This window comes from Mus caroli, unplaced genomic scaffold (assembly GCF_978045245.1).
Source record: "Mus caroli unplaced genomic scaffold, Mus_caroli_1 scaffold_1, whole genome shotgun sequence".
Lineage (NCBI taxonomy): Eukaryota > Metazoa > Chordata > Mammalia > Rodentia > Muridae > Mus > Mus caroli.
In genome coordinates this window covers 136,343,968-136,369,038 of record NW_028227256.1, presented here as the reverse complement: position 1 = coordinate 136,369,038, position 25,071 = coordinate 136,343,968, and the positions used below count along the sequence as shown (strand labels likewise).

General features: G+C 37.0%; 1 protein-coding gene across 3 annotated transcripts in view; it reads left to right on the top strand.

Moving 5' to 3' along the window:
* Nucleotides 1-25,071, top strand: part of LOC115030336 (complement factor H-related protein 1-like) — an 83,624-nt gene that overhangs the window by 7,991 nt on the left and 50,562 nt on the right. For all 3 annotated transcript variants that reach the window (XM_085841664.1, XM_085841665.1, XM_085841669.1), the window contains exons 2-4: nucleotides 12,437-12,610; nucleotides 24,007-24,201; nucleotides 24,573-24,749. In XM_085841664.1, the coding sequence (XP_085697790.1) occupies nucleotides 12,437-12,610; nucleotides 24,007-24,201; nucleotides 24,573-24,749 (546 nt within the window). The remainder of the gene's footprint in view (nucleotides 1-12,436; nucleotides 12,611-24,006; nucleotides 24,202-24,572; nucleotides 24,750-25,071) is intronic.

Below are 25,071 nucleotides of genomic sequence, written 5' to 3'. Positions count from 1 at the left end.
TGACTATTATGTGCCAAGAGGAGTTTCTTTCCTTGTACAATTTATCTGATTTTCTGTATGGTTCTTTTACTTTTACAGTCACATCCTTCTTTTGGTTAAGATAATTTTCTTCTATGTTGTTCAAAATAATTTCTGTACCTCTGATGTGGGTCTATTGTCCTTCCTCTATTCCTTTTATTTTCAGATATGGTCTTTTCATAATGTCCCAGATATTCTCTAAGATTTGTGCCAGGAAATTTTAGACTCAACATTTTCCTTGTCTGATGTATCCATTTCTTCTATTGTGTCTTCAACATCTGAAATTCTCCCATCCATCTTTTAGGTTTTGTAAGTGAAACATACCTCAGGAATTCATGTTCAAATTCCAAATTTTTTCCTTTACATAATACCCTCAGTTTGGCTTTTCTTTATTGATTTTACTTCTATTTTTAGGTCTTGAACAATTTTGTTCATTTTTTTTCTCCCACTATAAAAGATGAGACAAAAATAAAATTTTGTCTTTTCCTGGATTTCTTCATTTCCTTAATTAAGACCTTTATCTTGTTTGTACAGATTTTTTTACCCTTTTCACTTGATTGTATTCATAGGATTTCTTTTTTCTTTTTAATATTTCTTGGATATTTTCTTTATTTCAAATGTTATCCCCTTTCTGGCTTCCCCCACCGCTGGAAACTCCCTACTCAAACCCCCATCCCATCCCAGTCTTTTTTTACTCTTTTAACCTATGTTAAAATAACAATGTTCTGTTGTGGTAGAGTAGATGGGGTCTAGTGAGACATAGTATCCTGGCTGTTATTGATTGTTGTATGTATGTATGTATGTATGTATTTATTTATTTATTTAATGCTGGCACTTAGGTTGTTGGATTTCAAAGATTACAGACTTGTGTGCTGATTTCTGTTTTTGCCTTTGTTTTTATCTTGGTTGGTTGTAGTTTCTATTTTGTTTTGTATTTGTTGCTTTGTTTCTGTTTCCTCTCTGGATTTTAGAATAGTGTGATTGTATGTTGCTTAGTGTGAATTTTTCTATGGAGATTATAAGTGGGGCCACTGGGGGGTTCCATTTATAATGTGTTTCTAGCTTTATGGAGATGACACCTAGGAATAGGAATGCACTAAGTGTCTGGGGGGAGGGAACAAGATCATAGTATGTGCCACCAGGGTGTATTTATAGAGTCGTAGAATAGGTGCAGAGAATAAAGAGATATTACTCCAGAAGGACTACTTTAAAGGCAGTGATGAAATTAGTGGATTAGATCTGGAGATATAGAAGAAAAGGTTAAAATCTATAGTTAGTTTACCTATTTCCCAAGTAAGAGTGAATTGTGGGTTAGGAGGAAATGCCTGATGAGTTGTGTGGTAGAATATAGCAATGAGTGGAGGGAGGAAGTTTAGGAGGGGGAAGATCTCTGAGATCTACCAGAAGCACAATGGATGGATGCTGCCACAAGCGTTGTACTGCAAAGCTGCTGATGAGACTCTAGAGTTGTATCTGGAAGAACAGAGAGAACAATGAAGAGCTTAGTCATCTCACCTGCATCTATGACATGGGTAACCTGCCATAGAATCGGCAGCAAGAATCAGTAAAGAAGTTAAGAGGGTTGAGAAAGGTGTTTTGTTTTATTTTATTTTGTTTTGTTTTGTTTTGTCTTGTTTTTGTTGAGACAGAATCTCACCCTGTAGCACTAGCTGTAATGGAACTTACTATTTAGATAATGTTGCCCTAAAATTACAGAGCTCTCTCTAGCTCCCTCTGTCCCCCAGATAATATAATTAAAGGCATTTTCTCCAACATCAACTCATCTATAGTTTATAAAGACCTTACAGTTTAGTGTTTTTCAACCCTCCTAATGCTGTGACAATTTAATATAGTTCCTTATATTTTGCTGGCCACCAACCATAAAATTATTTCATTGCTACTTTATAACTGTAATTTTGCTACTGTTATGAATTTTAATGGAAATAATTTGGAGATAGAATTTACCAACAAGGTTGTGACCCACAGGTTGGAAGCCACTATTGTAGTTGGTTTCTCCTCACTGTTCTTAAATATCGCTTCCCGGACCATGACTACTACCTCAACCTGTGTATGTGTCTCTACCATGAGAGGCTAACATGGGATGTTAGCATTAGTTTCAGAAGGAATAATATTTGATATGTTTCAGAAGGAATAATATTTGATATGTCTGTCAGGTTTTTCTCAACCCCCAAACTGCAGATGTTCTAACTACTCTTGATCTAAAATACTATTCTCATATTCACTGACCTAGGTTGTATAAAAATGGGCTCCCTAATGATCAGTAACAAAGTATAACTTACTGGTATATAGTATTACTTAACTATGGGATGAATAAATCTTGTAAGCTAAGCACACATCTGTTCACAAAGCCTGAAGCTATGCAAAACCTGTAATAAACTTGCAATTACACAATAACACCCTGTAGCAAAACAACTGCTACCAATTTTTTTTATAAATAATGAATAGAAATGCAATACAGTTTTTCCACTGTTCCAAAGTATTTATTGTTTTAGGAAAGATGATCCATCCACTCAGTGGGATGGAGAAGTGTGCCTAGGAACCAATCAATAGTGCCCAAAAGGACTCTGGTTTATTCATATCTATCCATACAACAATCATGGACACAAGACTTGTATTCAATCAGTTCTTTGGGTTTAAACCATAGTCTTATCTCCTTCTCAGCACTGTGCACTGAATCGCTGATGTTCAGACCAACTTGACTGAAAAAAATCCCCACGAATAGTGCCTGGTTTAGAATCAGCTGAATTGGTCTCTCCCAGCATCACTTGGCCAGTTTTCATCAGATTAAGCCCTTCCTAGACCATGGTCACCATGGGCTGTGAGTTCATGTAGTTCACCATACCAGGGAAGAAAGGATGGTTTTTCAGGTCAATGTAGTGCTGCTTCAGGTGGTCTTCAGAAGCCCAAAGAAACTTCACAGCCACCAGTCAGAACTCCTTCTGCTAGAAGTGCTTGATGATCCTTCCTACCAGGCTGTGCTGCATGGCAGTGTAGGTACACCACAGGTTGGCCCTATGGTCCAAAAGCTGGCAGGTCTGCTGGTGCCTGGGATGAGTGATGGGAGCAAAAAGCAGCAATGCATTTATTAAACATCTTTTTAAAATAATAATATAAAAGGAAGTAAAGAGGGGAACTCAACAGGATTCACCGGTAATATGTGCAGGAAGATGGGAAGGAAAGCTGCATCAAGTATTCTGTGGGGATTCTACTGAAGATCCATGGATGAGAACTTGGGATTGGATTCAGAACATAGGAGGAAGTGATGATTGGTGAGGGTACTTACTTAGCTTACCTGAATTTTTACCTTGATCAGCTGGTATATTCCCTGGGAATGCCTCCTAATGTCAGAGACTAAAAATGAGATGTGTTGAGTATAGAGAAGTTGTATTAGAAGATCTTTTTTATATGTGGGGTCAGAGAAGAGCAACAGACAAGTGCATGTTTTCTGCTATAGAACTGAAGATGAGACTAGGAGACTGGATTTGGGGGAGGAGAGAGAGAAGTGAAGTGATGCAGCCAGCCCTTATCTTCCCTTGTCATCGTTAGTAACTTATAGCCTTATAGCATGTGCTGACCTCAAACTCACTCAGACTGCCCTGGCTTAAACTTAGGGAAGATGCTCTTCTTTCAGCCCTCAGAATGTTGAGATGTCAGACAAGTTACCATTGCATACTTCAAATACCTTTCAAGTAACTCCTCATGGAAATAAAGTCTTCAAATAACACTATGAATTGTGTACAATAACACTATACCTTGGATTACTTTTGCCTAGCATAGCAATGTTATCACCAGTACAAAAATTAAGAACCAAAAAAAAATAGTCTACTTCAGAATAGATATCTGCACATTTATAAATGACAACTTCTGAACTCTTTCTCCAAGATTTTGGAAAATCTGAGAAGAAACATGAATCCTTCTTTACAAGTTTAGCAGAATCAAGAACTGACTCCACCATATAACGGTGTCCTCCAAGTTAGTCTTAATTTTCTTAATTTTCAATCAGAACCTCTTGTCCATTCATAATTCTTTGCACCCTGTGTTCAAGTGTAGTAGGTCTTAGATGTTCAGAATTTATTCTAGATTGTCTAATTTATTATCATCAAATGTTTCATAGCTGTCTTCACTGTAACAAGGCTGTTTTACATATCTAGAAATTTAAACCACATGAGCTCTGAGACAGTCTCTCCCATTGCCTGGTTATCCGGATCGTTCAGAAGGTTGTTGTCAACCTCATAAGAGGAGCCTGATGAGATTGTCTCCTTCACGCTTTCTCCTATGCTGGACATTGTCCTCCCTGAACAAACTGCTCTCACAGTGTCCTTGCGATGTTGCCCATTGTCCCTGCCTTTACTACAGTGATCTTTCTCCTACAGTGTTTCTATCATATCTTTCAGTCATGGTTTTTGATTTTGAAGTGAGACTATTAGTAAATATGTCTCTTTAGTGTTTTCATCTGTTTTGCTGTCCATTTTACTGTTAGATACTAATATCACATGTGAAGAGTTTTTCAACATTTTTGGAATTATTAAATATACATAAGAGTCTCCAAATATTCTGTCAGCTTTAAACCACTTTTTGATCCCAAGATACTCTGGCAATAATTTCTCCTCCAACTACCACCAGGTTAATTTTTTAGTATTTTCATTTCTTTGTATAACATAATAAAATTGTGGGGAAAAAAAAAGATGTTTAAAACCAAACCAAAATCTAAATTTACAAAACATTCATGCTTTCACTTGAAATCCTTAAAATGTTCAAGAATGAAATGAGAGGCTGGAGATGGACCAGCAAATATGCACATTAGCTGCTCTTACAGGGCACCTGGTCCTAGTACCCTGCTCTCACGTTCCAGTTCAAAAAATGATTTCCCCTTAGAATCCTCTGCATCTCCAGTCTGAAGATTCCACTGCCATCTTCTGACATCTCAGGACATTATGAATGTAGGTAGTATCCACACACAAATTCAGGGAAACATTGATAGAGAAATTAAAAATAAATAAAAATATTCACTATGTGGATTTTCAGCTTGGCTTTTGTTCTTGCTAAAAAAAGACAGCAGTCAGGTTTATTTATATCAATATGTTCATAGACATCAATTGGTAACATTGTAGGAATAGAAAACAAGGAAGCAACCCCCCCCTAGAATTAGAACAACAAAATGGTATTTTATTTCCCTATTCTCAATGTAGGGTTTTTTTTCTATGACTGTCATGACAGATTACCACAAAATTAGTGGTGGAAAGTAGAAAATTTTCCCCTTGCATTGTTGGAGATCCAAGATTCAAACATAATATCACAGGACTGCAAAATACTGTCAGGGCTGGTTTCTTTTTTATTCCATCAGGGACGCATTCACAGGCCTAGTCTCTGTTGCAAAATGCTACTTGGTTTGGTGGCTGAGGACCATCTTCCTCCAACTTCAAGTTCAATAGTGTGTTGTATTTTAGCATTTCCCTTCAATCTCACTAATGCCATCACTGCCTTTTCTACTGTCAAAGGAGACAAGGCAAAAAATTCCTATCTCAAAATCATTAATTACAATTCTAAAGTTACTTTGACATGCAAAGTATCCTTAATGGTAATTGTGGCTTAAAATGTCACATCAGTTATAGACATCATTTAACCTATAAAAATAATTAACAGCAAAAGAAGCAGGCTTGTTACTTGTCTATATCCTTAACTGACAATAGGTTTCTTTTCATGCATATATTCTGATTAAAATTTTTCTTTTCCCACTTTCTCCCAGATCCTACTAACCTCCAGGATTCTTTGATTCTCTCTCTCTCTCTCTCTCTCTCTCTCTCTCTCTCTCTCTCTCTCTCTCTCTCTCTCACACACACACACACACACACACACACACACACACACACACACACTCTCTCTCTCTTTTCCATTATAAAACAAACAGGCAAATAAACTGATAATAAATTTAAAATGATCTAAAATAAAAAAGTGGAATAGGAGATTTGGGGACTGAAAGTCGATAAATCTAGGAGAACTTGTGCTGTGCTCATTTAGAACAGTTACAAAATTGGTAAAGTTATTAACTAGCAGTCTGAGTAAACTGCATAAACACTATGATAAATGATTCAACAATCACTGCTGATGGAGCCATCACCTGCATCTGGAAAGTGTAAGCTATCAAACGAGGCTCATTTAGGTACTAACCACCTCGAGTGATTGTGTACTTTAAGGAATATTATGTTTAGTCCTAGAATTGTGTATAAAGGGGGTAAACAGATTCACCTGTGCCCACTGGAAAATAAAGATTAGGTAAAAGTCTGAGAACTGAGGTAATAAAGATATGCTTACTCTGATCCATGCCTCCTTTTGTTACTGCTTAAAACAAAACCTCAATGAACTAATTTAAGTTATTGATGTCCTATGAAAAGTACAATTCTCAAAATTGTTAAAGAAGAATATTTAGTATACAAAGAATTATCATTTTTAAACCATGTAATAAATATGTAAAAAAATTCTTGAAAAATTTCTCTCCTAAAAAAACTAAAACAAATGAGAAAGCTTAAGGAAATTTGTTTTTATTTGTATTTGTTGAACTAACTTTAAATATATTGCATGAGCTTTGGCTAAGGGATTTTCTATCTTGTTGATTTTCTCAAAGAACCAACTCTTGTTTAGATTGATTCTAGTCATGGAATGAATGGCAAGTCAAAGCTCCTTGCCTTAGGACCACTAGCAAAGAGATATAAGGGAATGGCCAAGATCTCTCTACCCCGTACAAAGGCATAGACCAAATCTGGTTTCTCTCTCAGCCTTTGACTTTGTGCTCTGCTTGGCCTTCAATTAACTCTGGCAATCCATTCTGATCCTCTGACTCCTTCTCATTCTCTGTCGCTTCCTGCCTTCATTTGTAACTACCTTGTTTTGTCTCTGCAAACTTTCCCAATAAACTTGGCCACACTCACCTCTTTCTCTGTATAGCTGTCTCTCAAGTAGCCTCTATTTTCTCTCTGTTCTCATGAGAGTTGAACATATTCTATATGTCACACAACACATACACACATATGTATTGCACGTTTTAATCAGTTTTACATATCTTAATTGAATCCACTAAACCTTTGAATTTTGGCAAAGTGATATCATAAAATTCCAATTCAAGATATAAGATACAATTTGCTAAATGCATGAAACCCAACACAAGATATAAGATACAATTTGCTAAATGCATGAAACTCAAGAAGAACGAAGAACAAAGTGTGGACACTTTGCCCCTTCTTAGAATTGGGAACAAAACACCCATGGAAGGAGTTACAAAGTTTGGAGCTGTGACGAAAGGATGGACCATCTAGAGACTGCCATATCCAGGGATCCATCCCATAATCAGCCTCCAAACGCTGACACCATTGCACACACTAGCAAGATTTTGCTTAAAGGACCCAGATATAGCTCTCTCTTGTGAGACTATGCCGGAGCCTAGCAGTCACAGAAGTGGATGCTCACAGTCAGCTATTGGATGGATCACAGGGCCCCCAATGGAGGAGCTAGAGAAAGTACCCAAGGAGCTAAAGGGATCTGCAACCCTATAGGTGGAACAACATTATGAACTAACCAGTACCCCGGAGCTCTTGACTCTAGCTGCATATGTATCAAAAGATGGCCTAGTTGGCCATCACTGGAAAGAGAGGCCCATTGGACTTGCAAACTTTATATGCCCCAGTACAGGGGAATGCCAGGGCCAAAAAGTGGGAGTGGGTGGGTAGGGGAGTGGGGGGGGGGGGGGAGGGTATGGGGAACTTTTGGGATATCATTGGAAGTGTAAATGAGGAAAATACCTAATAAAAATATTTTTTAAAATTCCAACTCAACTCTTCATAGAGTAAGAAAGAGCAATTTGCAGACTCAACAGGAATAACAAAAAACATAGGATACCGAAACCTAATCTCAACAATAAAAGAACTTCTGGTGGAATCACCATCCCTGATCTTCCTTCTTGTCTATACCTATTATCCTTAGGTTTGGTCTTCTCATTGTGCCCTGTATTTCCTAGATGATTTAGGTTAGAATCTTTTTGCAATTCACACTTTGATTGTTGTGTAAATGTTTTCTATGGTATCTTCTGCACCTAAGATTCTCTATTCTATCTCTTGTATTCTGTTGGTTATGCTTGCATCAATGGCTCCTGACTTCTTTACTGGGTTTTCTACTTCCAGAGTGGTCTCCCTTAGTGATTTCTTTATTGATTCTACTTCCATTTTTAGATCCTGGATGGCTTTATTCAATTCTTTCACCTATTTGGATGTGTTCTCCTGTATTTCTTTAGAGGAGTTATTTATGTCCTTCTTATAGTCCTCCATCATCATTATGAGAAGTGACTTTAGATCCATATCTTGCTTTTCTGATGTGATGGTGTATCCAGGACTAGCTATCGTGGGAGAGTTGGGTTCTGATGTTGCCAAGTAACCTTGGTTTCTCTTGCTCTGTTCTCACCCTTGCCTCCCTTCATCTAATTATCTCAAGCGTTCCCTGTCCTCAATATAACTGATTGGAGCCTGTCCTTTCTGTAATACCAGTTGTGTCAGAACTCTCAGAGTCCAGCTTTCTTTGTGATCCTGTGATTCTGGGATCCCGTGATGCTGATATTCTGGGTGTGTGAGACTTCTTGGCAGTTAAGTTTCCTCTGAGACCCTGAGATCCTGATGTGACCAAGCTCCTGGGATCCTGGGGTCCTAACATCCTGGGCTTGTCAGAGGGCCTGGAAGTGGTACCTCCTCTGTGGACATTGGGGCTGTCTGCTGAGGTTTGAAACCAAGGTAGACCATAGCAGGCCAGAATAAACCTTGACCACTGCTTGGGCAGGGTTCTTGTGTCTGTGCTCCAGCTGGCTCCAAGCACCCCAGGTTCTTTTAGAACAGATGTTGTGTTCCACTCACCAGTGATCCTAAAATGTGGGGCTTGCTAGGTTACCTGGGTGGTGGAGAATCCTCTGGGGACTGGGTGAATGTTTGCAGAGTTTGGGCCCAAGGTCGACATTATTCTTATATTCTATGCCCATTATTTAAGAAGTAGAACACTAAATGGAAAAGAAAGATGGCATCACGAATCCATGTTTAGCTGATTGCATTGAGTCCAACAATCTGTTTTCATGGTGTTTATGACTCCTAATCAGAGAAGCAGTATCTCAGTAGTCCTCTGGCATTAAAATTCTGCATAGAATTAACTCCAGGTATCCTCGAAATAGATCATTTATCCACTAAAAGATCAAACTATAAACCATAATATACTTATATTGTATCAAACCTTGTTCTTAAGAGGAACTTTTGAATCATTCCACATTTAGGTGAATCCAGTTTTCCATGGGGAGCATCAGGATTCAATAGATCAGTCATCAGAGAACATAGCAGAGTAGAATCTCTTTTGGACTGAATTTACCTGAAGCTGGAATTACTGTCACCTATTTAAAAACTCTTTCTTAGAATATATTTACTTTCAAACTGAGAAATAAGTTTGTTTCCCCAAATGTGCTTCTGTACATGCTACCTAGGTTTGCTTCCTTTGAACACTAGGGTAGAAGGGAGGAGTTTGAGGGGAAGGAGAAAATAGAGGGAGGGAAGAAAGGAGGCAGGAGGAGAAAAAGACTCTCCATTAAAATTTCCTTTTGAACATTCCACAAACACAATTACAAGTCAAATATTAAAAGTTTAGTATGTGGTTCTCGGGAATCATTTTCCACAGGGAGAGAGGTAACAGGGGGCATTCTCACAGGATACTAAATGAAAGTTTGATGATGAAAGTAAGGATATTTGCATCTTAACTCATATAAGCTAGCAAATCTCTAAAAATGGACTTCATTTTACTGAAGAAATATTTTTACTCCTTGATGAAAAGTAGTTTCTTATTTAAGAAAAAAAAAAGTACTGCATCACTCTACTTTGTTTTCCTGGAGCAGAAAGAGTTTACCTGAGTACAATTATCTTTAAACCAAGGCACCTTAATCTCTTTGACACTATATCACTGAATATACAATTTGTTGCAGCTGACTTTACAAGAATCTTGGACTCCATAAGACACAAAATTAAAATATGAAAATAAGTAAACTTTCTTGTAGCTGATCATAGCCAGACCAAAGTGGTCGCAAACAACTTCTCAGAATTTTTGGATTGCTAACATATAATAGCCCCTCTCTAATGATAGGCAGGAACAATGAAAAAATAACACAATGTCCTGAACAACTTATTTTGATGCATCGGTTTCCTGTAGAGATTACATTTTGTAAAATTGATTTACAATGTAAAGAAACTAAGCTGGATGTATTCCATTCTAAATATTTCTACAAAACATTTGAAATAAGAAAACTGTACATTGGGAATCTATATACAAGGGAAAAAGTAGTTTTGTTCTTAATCAGTTTTACAAAGTTCTTGCCATACTGTTTGCTTCTCCTCTTAAATACTTGGCCATATTGTTGTTTTCTATCTTATGGCTTTAGCTGAAAAAGGTATTGAGTTAAGCTGTATTAAGAAGACCTAAATAGAAAAACAAAAACACAATGGCCCTATGAAAATATGACAGCAGAGTGCAATGAAGAGAAAAATTTTGAAGGAAAACAATTAAGGCTGATCTGAAATAAATGTTAAATGGCATAAAAATTAGGAGACACACTTGATTTAAGTAGGTAAATCTTAGGGTGTTGTTGGCTGTGAAGAGATATCATGACCAAGGAAACTCTTATAAGGGAAAACATTTAGTTGGGGTGGCTTATAGGTTCAGAGATGGATTCTTTTATCATCAAGGGGGAAAGCTTGGCAGCAGCAAGGCAAGCATGGTGTTGGAGAAGGTGCTGACAATTTTATATCTTGTTTCAAAGGCACTCAGGAAAAGACGGGCAAAGCCCACCCTAACAGTGACACATTTCCTCCAACAAGGCCATACCTATTCCAACAGGATACATCTCCTAATAATACCACTTCCTGGGCCAAATATATTCAAACCATAAGAGTAGTCATATACTATTATTATTTTAGATCACATTTTCCTACTATACATTTATATTAACTCTCATCATGTAGAACCTAACAACTGAAGCAGGGGCTGGCCCTTACTTTGTTGCCTGCCTCTGGATCCTGTTCCCCCTAACTGGGATGCTTTGTCTGCCCTCAATGAGAGAGGGTGTGCCTAGTCTTGCAGTGACTTTATGTGCCTGAGTGAGCTGGTGCCCAGGAGGCCATCCCCCTTTTCAGAGGAGAAGCAGTAGAGGGGATGAGGCTAGGGTCTATATGTGGAGGGACAAGGAGGAGAGGAGAGGGTTTCAATCAGGATATAAATTGAATTTAAAAAAATACAGGTAAACTATGACATAAATTTAAGACCGGTGGAAAGATTGCTGAGACACCTTCTGAGGTAAGTGTACACATTAGAGGTATATATGTAAAGGCAAAAACTATTCAAATAATACTTAAAATAAAGAATTTTGTGCCAGACTGAGTCTAAAAATGAATTGTGAAGAAATTTTCCAGACACCTATCATAATACCTTTCTTTTATAAATTAAAATATTAGATTTAGATAGAAAAGCATGAACTGAGGAAATTGTAATTATAGAGTTTGTAATTTTATAAACTGATTATGCCTTTTAATTCTGCATATGGGCCTGATTCATTCATCTATATGATTTTTTAAACTACAGAATTATTAGCATAAGTGGTAGCTTTTAATTACAGAGGTTATCGTGAATGTCACAAAGTGCAGAAGAAAAAAAAAACACTAATGAATACTCATATATGCCAACTAGAAGGCAAAGAAATTTATTTATGCAGAATCTGAGGCTAATTAAAAATAATTTTCTAATGTAGCATTGGTATCAATTAGCAAATCTTGGTGAAGGTGATTTAGTGCATACAAGACATAAAATCCACATTTGAGGAATTGCTTGGTGTATGTGAAGTTTAGATGCAGGGTTTGAAGGTCAAAATTTTTTATTTTTCTCCCTTATTCAGTAGGTTTTCCTAAATAGGTCAAAGAACATGTTTAATTCAAAGAGACAGAGGTGTAAAATCTTCACAATTATTTAAAATTAAGAACCTGTGAATATTAATAAATAGTCCAAATGAGAATCAAGGCCAGCAATTTCAATCAAAGAATTAGAAAGTGGAAGGAATAATGTTCCTCGCACTGAATATTTATTATGATAAACTTATTGTCATCTTTAGAATCATGAAATACTATATGTGATGGCATCAAGAGAAAAGAATTCATAGCAGAACACACACATATATCAGGAGGAGAGGAAGCCTAACTGATATGTTAAGAATATGAAGATGCATTCATTTCGATGTCAATTTTAGTTATCAGTATAAATAAATTATATCTGCTGTTTATTTTTATAGTCTTATCTTAGTGAGATTGAATATTTCTCATTATTTATATCTGCTTCTTTTCAGAAAAGACGTGCTCGCCTCCTTATATTCCAAATGGTGTCTACGCCCCTCACAGGATTATACACAGAACTGATGATGAAATCAGATATGAATGTAAATATGGCTTCTATCCTACAAACGGATCAACAGTTTCAAAGTGTACACTCACTGGCTGGATCCCTGTTCCAAGATGTACCTGTAAGCTTCACTTACGTCTTTAATTTCCATGACCCTGAAATTAGTCTATTAAATATGCACAGTTGAAAATACAGTAACAACAACATTTAACTTTTTATTTATGTACAACCCTTAGAAATATTCTACTTTTAAAAGTGAATAATATTTAATGCAATAATATAAGTAATATTAAAATTTAAGATTCCAAGTAATATTTAAAATACATTATAGAAGACTAAATTTTTTAATTTACATATATTTTTCTAACTAATCATTTTCTAATATTTTTAGTAAATTATTGAATAAAATATTGTCATATAAATATTTATTTTACTTATTTATTTACATCATAATAAATATCCATCAATAATATTTGCCTCATAACAAACCTTTGTTGTCCCTTCATTTTTGTCAGCTAGCTTTGAAGATGACTCAGCTACTGGCTCTGCATCAGTGTAGTGCTGTCAGATATTCTTGACTGTCAGTCATCAGGCGACTTTCTAGGCACTATGTCCAACCTGCCACACACACTAGGATTTGGCAAGAGGGCTCAGTTCCTTATCAGATAAGCCTCTGCATTCATTATTTCACAAAAACTAACTTGCCTTAGAGTTACTGATCAGAGGTACAGTAAGAGTCTAGAATCCATCCATGAGCTACATGGAGCATACAATGTTATGGCCATGGCTCTTCCTTATATACTGAGTTCAACATGTATGTGAAGAAGGGAATTGTGTTTCTCTATCTGGAGAGAGTTGCTTTGAACGATGTCAGTGGCTTCTCAACACATGTATACCACTGTGCTATATTGAATCAAGAGTATTTAATTTCTGGGATATTCCATTCTTTTCAATATTTTGCCTATCTGCATCCATACATTTTTCTTTTATCTAACAGTCTATGGTCAATGTGTATTACACTTAAGCCTGATATCCCCTAAGAAATAAAGTGCACAATCACAGAAGAGCACCAGAGGATCTCTTCACACTCACCTTTCTGTTGCTGTCAGTATTACTGAATTAATTACTTAGAAGAAGGATTTGTTTTGTTTTGCTGACTTGAGTTTATGGTCAAGTTGTTCTGTCATTTTTATCCTGTTACCAGGGGCATCTTTATGTCAGAGAGTGAATGGTAAGTCAAAGCTGATTGCCTGATGACCACAAGCAAAGAGGTAAAAGGGAATGGCCAAGATCTCAATATCTCCTTCAAAGGCATAGACCCAATGACCTCACTTATTTCAGTGTGTCCAGAAACTCTGAACTTTATATCCTTTACAATAGCACCAGCAATGAGAAACCAAGCTTTTAACTGAGATGAGAATTTGGGAAATATATGATATGCAACTCATAAAAATGAAAGAAGCTATTTCCACTAAGAAATAATATTAATACATATAAGAATTGTAAGAAAATTGAGTTTTAAATTTTTTTACATTTAATTCTCTTACAAATTCTTTTTCATTACTTTTTATTGGTTCTATTTATTTATTATTTGTTTTTTCCATTAGGATATTTTATATAAAATTTATTCTCTCATATATTACATTATGACTGAAATTAATATGTAGTAGGATGTGATTTATCAATAAAAACTAGAAGATCTTGGTGCTGAAGACAGTAAAAGCTAGATGATCTTACAATGTGCTCATAATATTTAGAACAGTTGAAATACTGGTAAATATCTTCCTTCTGAGCCCAGCAGAGGCCGCTAAGGGCTCCAGAGTGCTCAGGATCACGGATGAGTGGAGGGTCTTGTGTAGGAACAGGGACAAAGGAACCCTGCCAGACCAGAGACTGGGGTCCATTCAGGTCCAGACCAGCCCCACCATCTTCTGCGTGAACCTGGTCAAGGGCATCTAGGACAACAGAGGACTTTCTACGCAGCAGGACCCCTAGCACACACAGGACCTCCTGATCACCTGAGAGTACATGGGCAATAGAAACAACAGAGCTTCTTAGTCAGGGTCCCTTTGGGCCTTCATCCTCAGCCAGGAGGCAGAGCTGAGACCCAGACCCCTGGGCATATTCCTTGCCAGAGGAGAGTTGGCCTAGAAGGAGGGTTCTGACGCCAGAACTCAGGAGGTGGATCAGAGCTCCAGACTGCTGGACACCTACCCTACAAGAGGTGAGCTTCCCTGCAAAGAGTGCTCTGACCACTGGAACTCAGATGAGAATTGGACTCCCAGGAGTGCTGACAGAGGCTAACAGAATCTCAGGAGGATCAAGCTCCAACCGGAGACAGCTTGAAGATTAACACCAGAGATTTCCAGATGGCGAAAGGCAAACATAAGAATCTTACTAACAGAAACCAAGAACACTGGGCATCATCAGAACCCAGTACACCCACCACAATGAGTCCTGGATACCCCAACACACCCGAAAAGCAACACACGGATTTAAAATTATATTTCATGATGGTGGTAGAAGATTTTAAGAAGGGCATTAATAACTCACTTAAAGAAATACAGGAGAACACTGCTAAACAGGTGGAAGCCCTTAAAGAGGAAGCACAAAAATCCTTCAAGGAATTAAAGGAGAACACTGCTAAACAGTGTAGAAGAAACACAAAAATCACTTAAACAATTACAGGAAAACACAACCAAACAGGCGATGGAATTGAACAAAACCATCCAAGATCTAAAAATGGAAGTAGAAACAATGAAGAAAACATAAAGCAAGACAACTCTGGAGATAGAAACCCTAGGAAAGAAATCATGAACCATAGATGTGACCATCAGCAACAGAATACAAGAGATGGAAGAGTGAATCTCAGGTGCAGAAGATTCCATAGGGAACATGAACACAATAATCAAGGAAAATGCAAAATGCAAAAAGATCCTAACTCAAAACATCCAGGAAATCCAGGACACAATGAGAAGACCAAACCTACAGATAATAGGAGTAGATAAGAATGAAGAATTTAAACTTAAAGGGCCAGCAAATATCTTCAACAAAATTATAGAAGAAAACTTACCACACCTAAAGAAAGAGATGTCCATGAACATACAAGAAGCCTACAGAACTCCAAATAGACTGAACCAAAAAAGAAATTCCTCCCGACACATAATAGTCAGAACAACAAATGCACTAAATTAAGATAGAATATTAAAAGCAGTAGGGAAAAAGGTCAAGTAACATATAAAGGCAGGCCTATTAAAATTACTCCAGACTTCTCACCAGAGACTATGAAAGCCGGAAGATCCTGGACAGATGTTATACAGACACTAAGAGAATACAAATGCCAGCCCAAGCTACTATACCCAGCAAAACTATCAATTACCATAGATGGAGAAACCAAAGTATTCCATGACAAAACCAAATTCACACAATATCTTTTCACGAATCCAGCCCTTAAAAGGATAATAACAGAAAGAAAAAAAAAAAAAACAATACAAGGATGGAAACTGCACCCTAGAAAAAACAAGAAAGTAATCCTTTAATAAAACTAAAAGAAGACAGCATACAAGAACAGATACCCAACTTTAACAACAAAAATGACAAGAAGCAACAATTACTCTTTTTGATTTCTTTTAACATCAATGGACTCAATTCCCCAATAAAAAGACATAGACTAAAAGACTGGCTACACAAACAGGACCCAACATTTTTCTACTTACAGGAAACCCACCTCAGGGATAAAGACAGACACTACCTCAGAGTAAAAGGCTGGAAAACAATTTTCTAAGCAAATGGTCCAAAGAAACAAGCTGGAGTAGCCATTCTAATATCAAATAAAATCGACTTTCACCTCAAAGTTATCAAAAAAAGACAAGGAGGGCACTTCATACTCATCAAAGATAAAATCTACCAAGATGATTTCTCAGTTCTCAATATCTATGCTCCAAATGCAAGGGCAGCCACATTCATTAGAGAAACTTTAGTAAAGCTCAAAGCACACATTGCACCTCACACAATAATAGTGGGAGATTTCAACAGCCCACTCTCACCAATAGACAGATCATGGAAACAGAAACTAAACAGACACATGGACACTAACCGAAGTTATGAAACAAATGGATTTAACAGATATCTACAGAACATTTTATCCTAAAACAAAAGGATATACCTTCTTCTCAGCACTTCATAGTACGTCCTCCAAAACTGACCATATAATTGGTCACAAAACAGGCCTCAACAGATACAAAAATATTGAAATTATCCCATGCAGCCTATCAGATCACCACGGACTAAAGCTGATCTTCAATAACAGCATAAATAATAGAAAACCAACATTCACGTGGAAACTGAACAACACTCTACTCAATGATACCTTGGTCAAGGTAGAAATAAAGAAAGAAATTAAAGACTTTTTAAGAGTTTAATGAAAATGAAGCCACAACATACCCAAACTTATGGGACACAATGAAAGCAGACCGAAGAGGAAAACTCATAGCCCTGAGTGCCTCCAAAGAGAAACTAGAAAGAGCATACACTAGAGGTCTGACAGCACACCTAGAAGCTCTAGAACAAAAGGAAGCAAATTCACCCAAGAGGAGTAGATGGCAGGAAATAATCAAATATATGAATATAATGATATTCATACTGTGAATCATGCCTCCTTTTGTTACTTTCTAAAACAAAATCTCAATGAGCTAATTTAACTTATTGATATCCTATGAAAAGTATGATTCTCAAAATTGTTAAAGAAAAACATTTACTATAAAAGGAAATACAATTTTTAAACCATGTAATAAATGTATAAAAATTCGGGATTTTCGGCTCCAGACAACCGGCCACCTTCCTGGTCAGAGCACAGGTGTCCGCCCAGCCCAAGAGGCTTCTGCCTCAGGTTCTGCGGGAGCCACCTTGGTTCTGGGACTCCGCGGAAAGTAGTCTACACAGGTGAGAGTGGGGACTACTGAAACAATGGCTTCTGTGACAGGCCAAAGCAACACAGCTTCTGGGAAAGATCCTGTTTTGGGCCTTCATCTTTAGCCAGGAGGAGGTCCAAACACCAGATAACTGTGCACCTTCCCTGGAAGAGGAGACCATGCCTGCAGAGACTGCTCTGACCACTGAAACTCAGAGGAGAGAGCTAGTCTCCCAGGTCTGCTCATAGAGGGTAACAAAATCACCAGAGGAACAATCTCTAAACAGAGACAACTATAAGAACTAACTACAGAGATTACCAGATGGCGAAAGGTAAACGTAAGAATCTTACTAACAGAAACCAGGACCACTCACCATCATCAGAACCCAGCACTCCCACTTCGTCCAATCCAGGGCACCCCAACACACCTGAAAAGCTAGACCTGGATTTAAAAGCATATCTCATGAAGATAGTAGAGGACATCAAGAAGGACTTAAATAACTCACTTATAGAAATACAGGAGAACACTGCTAAACAAGTAGAAGACATTAAAGAGGAAACAAAAAATTCCCTTAAAGAATTGCAGGAAAACATAAGCAAACAGGTAGAAGACATTAAAGAGGAAACACAAAAATCCCTTAAAGAATTGCAGGAAAACACAACCAAACAGGTGATGGAATTGAACAAAACCATCCAAGACCTAAAAAGGGAAGTAGACACAATAAAGAAAACCCAAAGTGAGGCAAAGCTGGAGATAAAAACCCTAGGAAAGAAATCTGGAACCATAGATGCAAGCATCAGCAACAGAATACAAGAGATGAAAGAGAGAATCTCAGGTGCAGAAGATTCCATAGAGAACATCGACACAACAATCAAAGAAACTGGAAAATGCAAAAGGATCCTAACTCAAAACATCCAGGAAATCCAGGACACAATGAGAAGACCAAACCTACAGATAATAGGAGTAGATGAGAATGAAGAATTTCAACTTAAAGGGTCAGAAAATATCTTCAACAAAATAAGAGAAGAAAACTTCCCACACCTAAAGAAAGAGATGTCCATGAACATACAAGAAGCCTACAGAACTCCAAATAGACTGGACCAGAAAAGAAATTCCTCCCGACACATAATAATCAGAACAAAAAATGAACTAAATAAAGATAGAATACTAAAAGCATTAAGGGAAAAAGGTCAAGTAACATATAAAGGCAAGCCTATCAGAATTACACCAGATTTTTCACCAGAGACTATGAAAGCCAGAAGAGCCTAGTAAGATGTTATAAAGACACTAAGAGAACACAAATTCCAGCCCAGGCTACTATACCCAGCCAAATTATCAATTAACATAGATGGAGAAAAAAAGTATTACACGACAAAAAGAAATTCACCCATTATCTCTCCACGAATCCAGCCATTCAAAGGATAATAACAGAAAAAAACCAATAGAAGAACGGGAACCACTCGTTAGAAAAAACAAGAAGGTAATCCCTCAACAAACCTAAAAGAAGACAGCCACAAGAACAGAATGCCAACTTTAACAACAAATATAACAGGAAGCAACAATTACTTTTCCTTAATGTCTCTTAATATCAATGGACTCAACTCCCCAATAAAAAGACATAGACTAACAAACTGACGACACAAACAAGACCCAACATTTTGCTGCTTACAGGAAACTCATCTCAGAGAAAAAGATAGACACTATATCAGAATGAAAGGCTGGAAAACAATTTTCCAAGCAAATGGTATGAAGAAACAAGCTGGAGTAGCAATTTTTGTATCTAACAAAATCGACTTCCAACCCAAAATAATCAAAAAAGACAAGGAGGGGCACTTCATACACATCAAAGGTAAAATCCTCCAAGAGGAACTCTCAATTCTGAATATATATGCTCCAAATACAAGGGCAGCCACATTCATTAAAGAAACTTTAGTAAAGCTCAAAGCACACATTGAACCTCACACAATAATATTGGGAGACTTCAACACACTACTTTCACCAATGGACACATCATGGAAACAGAAACTAAACAGGGACACAGTGAAACTAAAAGAAGTTATGAAACAAATGGATCTAACAGATATCTACAGAACATTTTATCCTAAAACAAAAGGATATACCTTCTTCTCAGCACCTCATGGTACCTTCTCCAAAATTGACCACATAATTGGTCACAAAACAAGCCTCAACATATACAAAAATATTGAAGTTGTCCCATGCATCCTATCAGACCACCATGGACTAAGGCTGATCTTCAATAACAAAATAACTAATAGAAAGCCAACATTCACGTGGAAACTGAACAACACTCTTCTCAATGATAACTTGCTCAAGGAAGGAATAAAGAAAGAAATTAAGGACTTTTTGGAGTTTAATGAAAATGAAGCCACAACATACCCAAACTTATGGAACACAATGAAAGCATTTCTAAGAGGAAAACTCATAGCTCTGAGTGCCTCCAAAAAGAAACTAGAGAGAGCACACATTAGCAGCTTGACAACACACCTAAAAGCTCTAGAACAAAAGGAAGCAAATTTACCCAAAAAGGAGTAGAAGGCAGGAAATAATCAAACTCAGGGGTGAAATCAACCAAGTGGAAACAAGATGAACTATTCAAAGAATCAACCAATCAAGGAGTTGGTTCATTGAAAATCAACAAGATAGATAAACCCTTAGCCAGACTCACTAGAGGGCACAGGGCAAGCATCCTAATTAACAAAATCAGAAATGAAAAGGGAAACATAACAACAGATCCTGAAGAAATCCAAAACACCATCAGATCTTTCTACAAAAGGCTATACTCAACAAAACTGGAAAACCTGGATGAAATGGACAAGTTTCTAGACAGATACCAGGTACCAAAGCTAAATCAAGATCAGGTTAATGATCTAAACAGCCCTATATCCCTTAAAGAAATAGAAGCAGTCATGAACAGTCTCCCAACCAAAAAAAGCCCAGGACCAGATGGGTTTAGTGCAGAGTTCTATCAGACTTTCAAAGAAGACCTAATTCCAGTTCTTCACAAACTATTCCACAAAATAGAAACAGAAGGTACTCTACCCAACTAATTCTGTGAAGCCACAATTACTCTGATTCCTAAACCACAAAAAGACCCAACAAAGATAGAGAACTTCAGAGCAATTTCCCTTATGAATATTGATGCAAAAATCCTCAATAAAGTTCTTGCTAACCGAATCCAAGAACACATCAAAACAATCATCCATCCTGACCAAGTAGGTTTCATCCCAGGGATTTAAGGATGGTTCAATATACGGAAATCCATCAACATAATCCATTATATAAACAAACTCAAAGACAAAAACCACATGATCATCTCGTTAGATGCTGAGAAAGCATTTGACAAAATCCAACACCCATTCATGATAAAAGTCTTGGAAAGATCAGGAATTCAAGGCCCATACCTAAACATGATAAAAGCAATCTACAGCAAACCAGTAGCCAACATCAAAGTAAATGGTGAAAAGCTGGAAGCAATCCCACTAAAATCAGGGACTAGACAAGGCTGTCCACTCTCACCCTACTTATTCAACATTGTACTTGAAGTCCTAGACAGAGCAATTAGACAACAAAAGGAGACCAAGGGGATACAAATTGCAAAGGAAGAAGTCAAAATATCACTTTTTGTAGATGATATGATAGTATATATAAGTGACCCTAAAAATTCCACTAGAGAATTCCTAAGCCTGATAAACAGCTTCAGTGAAGTAGCTGGATATAAAATTAACTCAAACAAGTTAATGGCCTTTCTGTACACAAAGGATAAACAGGCTGAGAAAGAAATTAGGGAAACAACACCCTTCTCAATAGTCACAAATAATATAAAATATCTTGGCGTGACTCTAACTAAGGAAGTGAAAGATCTGTATGATAAGAACTTCAAGTCTCTGAAGAAAGAAATTAAAGAAGATCTCAGAAGATGGAAAGATCTCCCATGCTCATGGATTGGCAGGATCAACATTGTAAAAATGGTTATCTTGCCAAAGCAATCTACAGATTCAATGCAATCCCCATCAAAAATCCAACTCAATTCTTCAACGAATTAGAAAGGGCAATCTGCAAATTCGTCTGGAATAACAAAAAACCTAGGATAGCAAAAACTCTTCTCAAGGATAAAAGGACCTCTGTTGGAATGCCTGACCTAAAGCTGTACTACAGAGCAATTGTGATAAAAACTGCATGGTCCTGGTATAGTGACAGACAAGTAGTCCAATGGAACAAAATTGAAGACCCAGAGATGAACCCACACACCTATGGTCACTTGATCTTTGACAAGGGAGCTAAAACCATCCAGTGGAAAAAAGACAGCATTTTCAACAAATGGTGCTGGCACAACTGGCGGTTATCATGTAGAAAAATGCGAATTGATTCATTCCTATCTCCTTGTACTAAGGTAAAATCTAAGTAGATTAAGGAACTCCACATAAAACCAGAGACACTGAAACTTATAGAGGAGAAAGTAGGGAAAGGCCTTGAAGATATGGGTACAGGGGAAAAATTCCTGAATAGAACAGCAATGGCTTCTGCTGTAAGATCGAGAATCGATAAATGGGACCTCATAAAATTGCAAAGCTTCTGCAAGACAAAAAGACACTGTCAATAAAACAAAAAGACCACCAACAGATTGGAAAGGATCTTTACCTATCCTAAATCAGATAAGGGACTAATATCCAATATATATAAAGAAGTCAAGAAGGTGGACTCTAGAAAATCAAATAACCCCATTAAAAAATGGGGCTCAGAGCTAAACAAAGAATTCTCACCTGAGGAATACCAAATGGCTGAGAAGCACCTGAAAAAATGTTCAACATCCTTAATCATCAGGGAAATGCAAATCAAAACAACCCTGAGATTCCACTTCACTCCAGTCAGAATGGCTAAGATCAAAAATTCAGGTGACAGCAGATGCTGGCGAGGATATAGAGAAAGAGGAACACTCCTCCATTGTTGGTGGGATTGCAAGCTTGTACAACCACTCTGGAAATCAGTCTGGCGGTTCCTCAGAAAATTGGACATAGTACTACCGGAGGATCCAGCAATACCTCTCCTGGGCATATATCCAGAAGATGTTCCAACCGGTAAGGAGGACACATCCTCCACTATGTTCATAGCAGCCTTATTTATAATAGCCAGAAGCTGGAAAGAACCCAGATGTCCCTCAACAGACAAATGGATACAGAAAATGGGGTACATTTACACAATGGAGTACTTCTCAGCTATTAAAAAATAATCAATTTATGAAATTCCTAGGCAAATGGATAGACCTGGAGGGCATCATCCTGAGTGAGGTAACCCAATCACAAAGGAACTTGCACAATATGTACTCACTTATAAGTGGATATTAGCCCAGAAACTTAGGATACCCAAGATATAAGATACAATTTGCTAAACGCATGAAACTCAAGAAGAACGAAGAACAAAGTGTGGACACTTTGCCCCTTCTTAGAAATGGGAACAAAACACCCATGGAAGGAGTTACAGAGACAAAATTTGGAGCTGTGACGAAAGGATGGACCATCTTGTGATTGCCATATGCAGGGATCCATCCCATAATCAGCTTCCAAACACTGACACCATTGCACACACTAGCAAGATTTTGCTGAAAGGACCCAGATATAGCTGTCTCTTGTGAGACTATGCCGGGGCCTAGCAAACACAGAAGTGGATGATCACAGTCAGCTATTGGATGGACCACATGGCCCCCAATGAAGTAGCTAAAGGGATCTGCAACCCTATAGGTGGAACAACAATGTGAACTAACCAGTACCCCGGAGCTCTTGACTCTAGCTGCATATGTATCAAAAGATGACCTAGTCGGCCATTACTGCAAAGAGAGGCCCATTGGACTTGCAAACTTTATGCCCCAGTACAGGGGAACCCCAGTGCCAAAAAGGGGGGTGGTTGGGTAGGGGATTGGGGGGGTGGGTATGGGGGACTTTTGGGATAGCATTGAAAATGTAAACGAGGAAATTACCTAATAAAAAAAATTAAAAAAAATTCGGGAAAATTTCTCTCATAAAACAAAAACTAAAATAAATGTGGAAGATTAATGAAATGTGTTGGTCTTTATATATATATATATTTGTTGAAATAACTTTTAATATTTTGCATGAGGTTTCCCAAAGCTGAAACATACTTCATAGAAAAGTGATATTATTCTCATACAAGAGTAAAAATTATAAATAATTATCAAAAATAATTATGTATATAATAAAAGTAATCATATGTTACATATAAACAATATAATGAAAAATTCAGCATTTCAATTAATTGTACAAGAATAGCTTCATATGATTCCATATTCATACTATATTATAGTTTCAGTGAAAATTATAAATATACAGTTATCATATTGGATATTAACAAATATCTCAAATCCTCTTCTCTATTGGGTTATCAGCCATAACTTCATTTCACACGAAATGACATCCACATAAACCAATGTTTTCTTTTGTTTTATTTGCTTGTCCCACACCCCCACTCTCCTTTCAGTTCACTAAAAATAATTTACTGATCAAGAGCTTTATATCTGATATGAGTGTTTTTCTGGTTGCTTTATTTATTTTTATTTAATTTTTTTAATTTCAAGTGAAACCTTGTGATTTTCCACAACTCAAATATGGACATCTGTATTACGGAGAGAGATTAAGACCCTACTTCCCAGTGTCTATAGGAAAGGAATACAGCTATTACTGTGACGACGGGTTTTCAACACCTTCAGGGTCATACTGGAACTACCTTCGTTGCACAGCACAAGGGTGGGAGCCTGAAGTCCCATGCCTCAGTAAGCCAATGCCTTTGTATTTAACTATGTTTAGCTTTTTTAAAGAGAAAGTATATGCATAATTATAGTTAAGTTTCTCATGACAAGCATAAGACCAACAAAAGTATCTGTGAGCCAAAAGGCTATTTTCTGTCCTTTGGGAACAGCTCTTCATGAAATGTACACACACTATAGGGACTATAGAAATGCCTTTATCTCTTGCATATTTTATTCATAGAAAGTAAAGATTAATGCTACTCATTTAAATATTTATGATTATTTTTTTTCTGAATGCCATGCATGCTCATTAAACAATTATAAAGATAACATTTAACTTAAATGAAAGTTTTATTTTTTTCTAATCTTTAATTTTTAATTTTTGTGCTTCTTAGGAAAATGTGTTTTCCATTATGTGGAGAATGGAGAATCTTCACACTGGGAAAAAATATATATACAGGGTCAGTCTGTAAAAGTCCAGTGTTACAATGGCTATAGTCTTCAAAATGATCAAGATATAATGACATGTACAGAGAATGGCTGGTCCCCTCCTCCCAAATGCATCCGTATCAGTAAGTAACCAGCCCTTACATCACAAGATTCTCATGACTCTCTGTCCCTTCTGTATTAACTGTGGCAAAATGCTTCATTGTTTCCAGTGTGGATAAGTGAATATTGAAGATTATTGATAAGTATACACAACCTAAACACTCCTAGTTGATCTTAAGCCATAATACAACAAAACATTTAGCAAACTTAATTTTATAGTACTATGTGTTTTCAACTTACTTTGCATTTGATCAAAACAATTATACAATTACAGTTTACAATTAAACAAAATAGATAAACACATCGTCCATATATTAACACTTTAAATAGCTGCTAATTAACTCT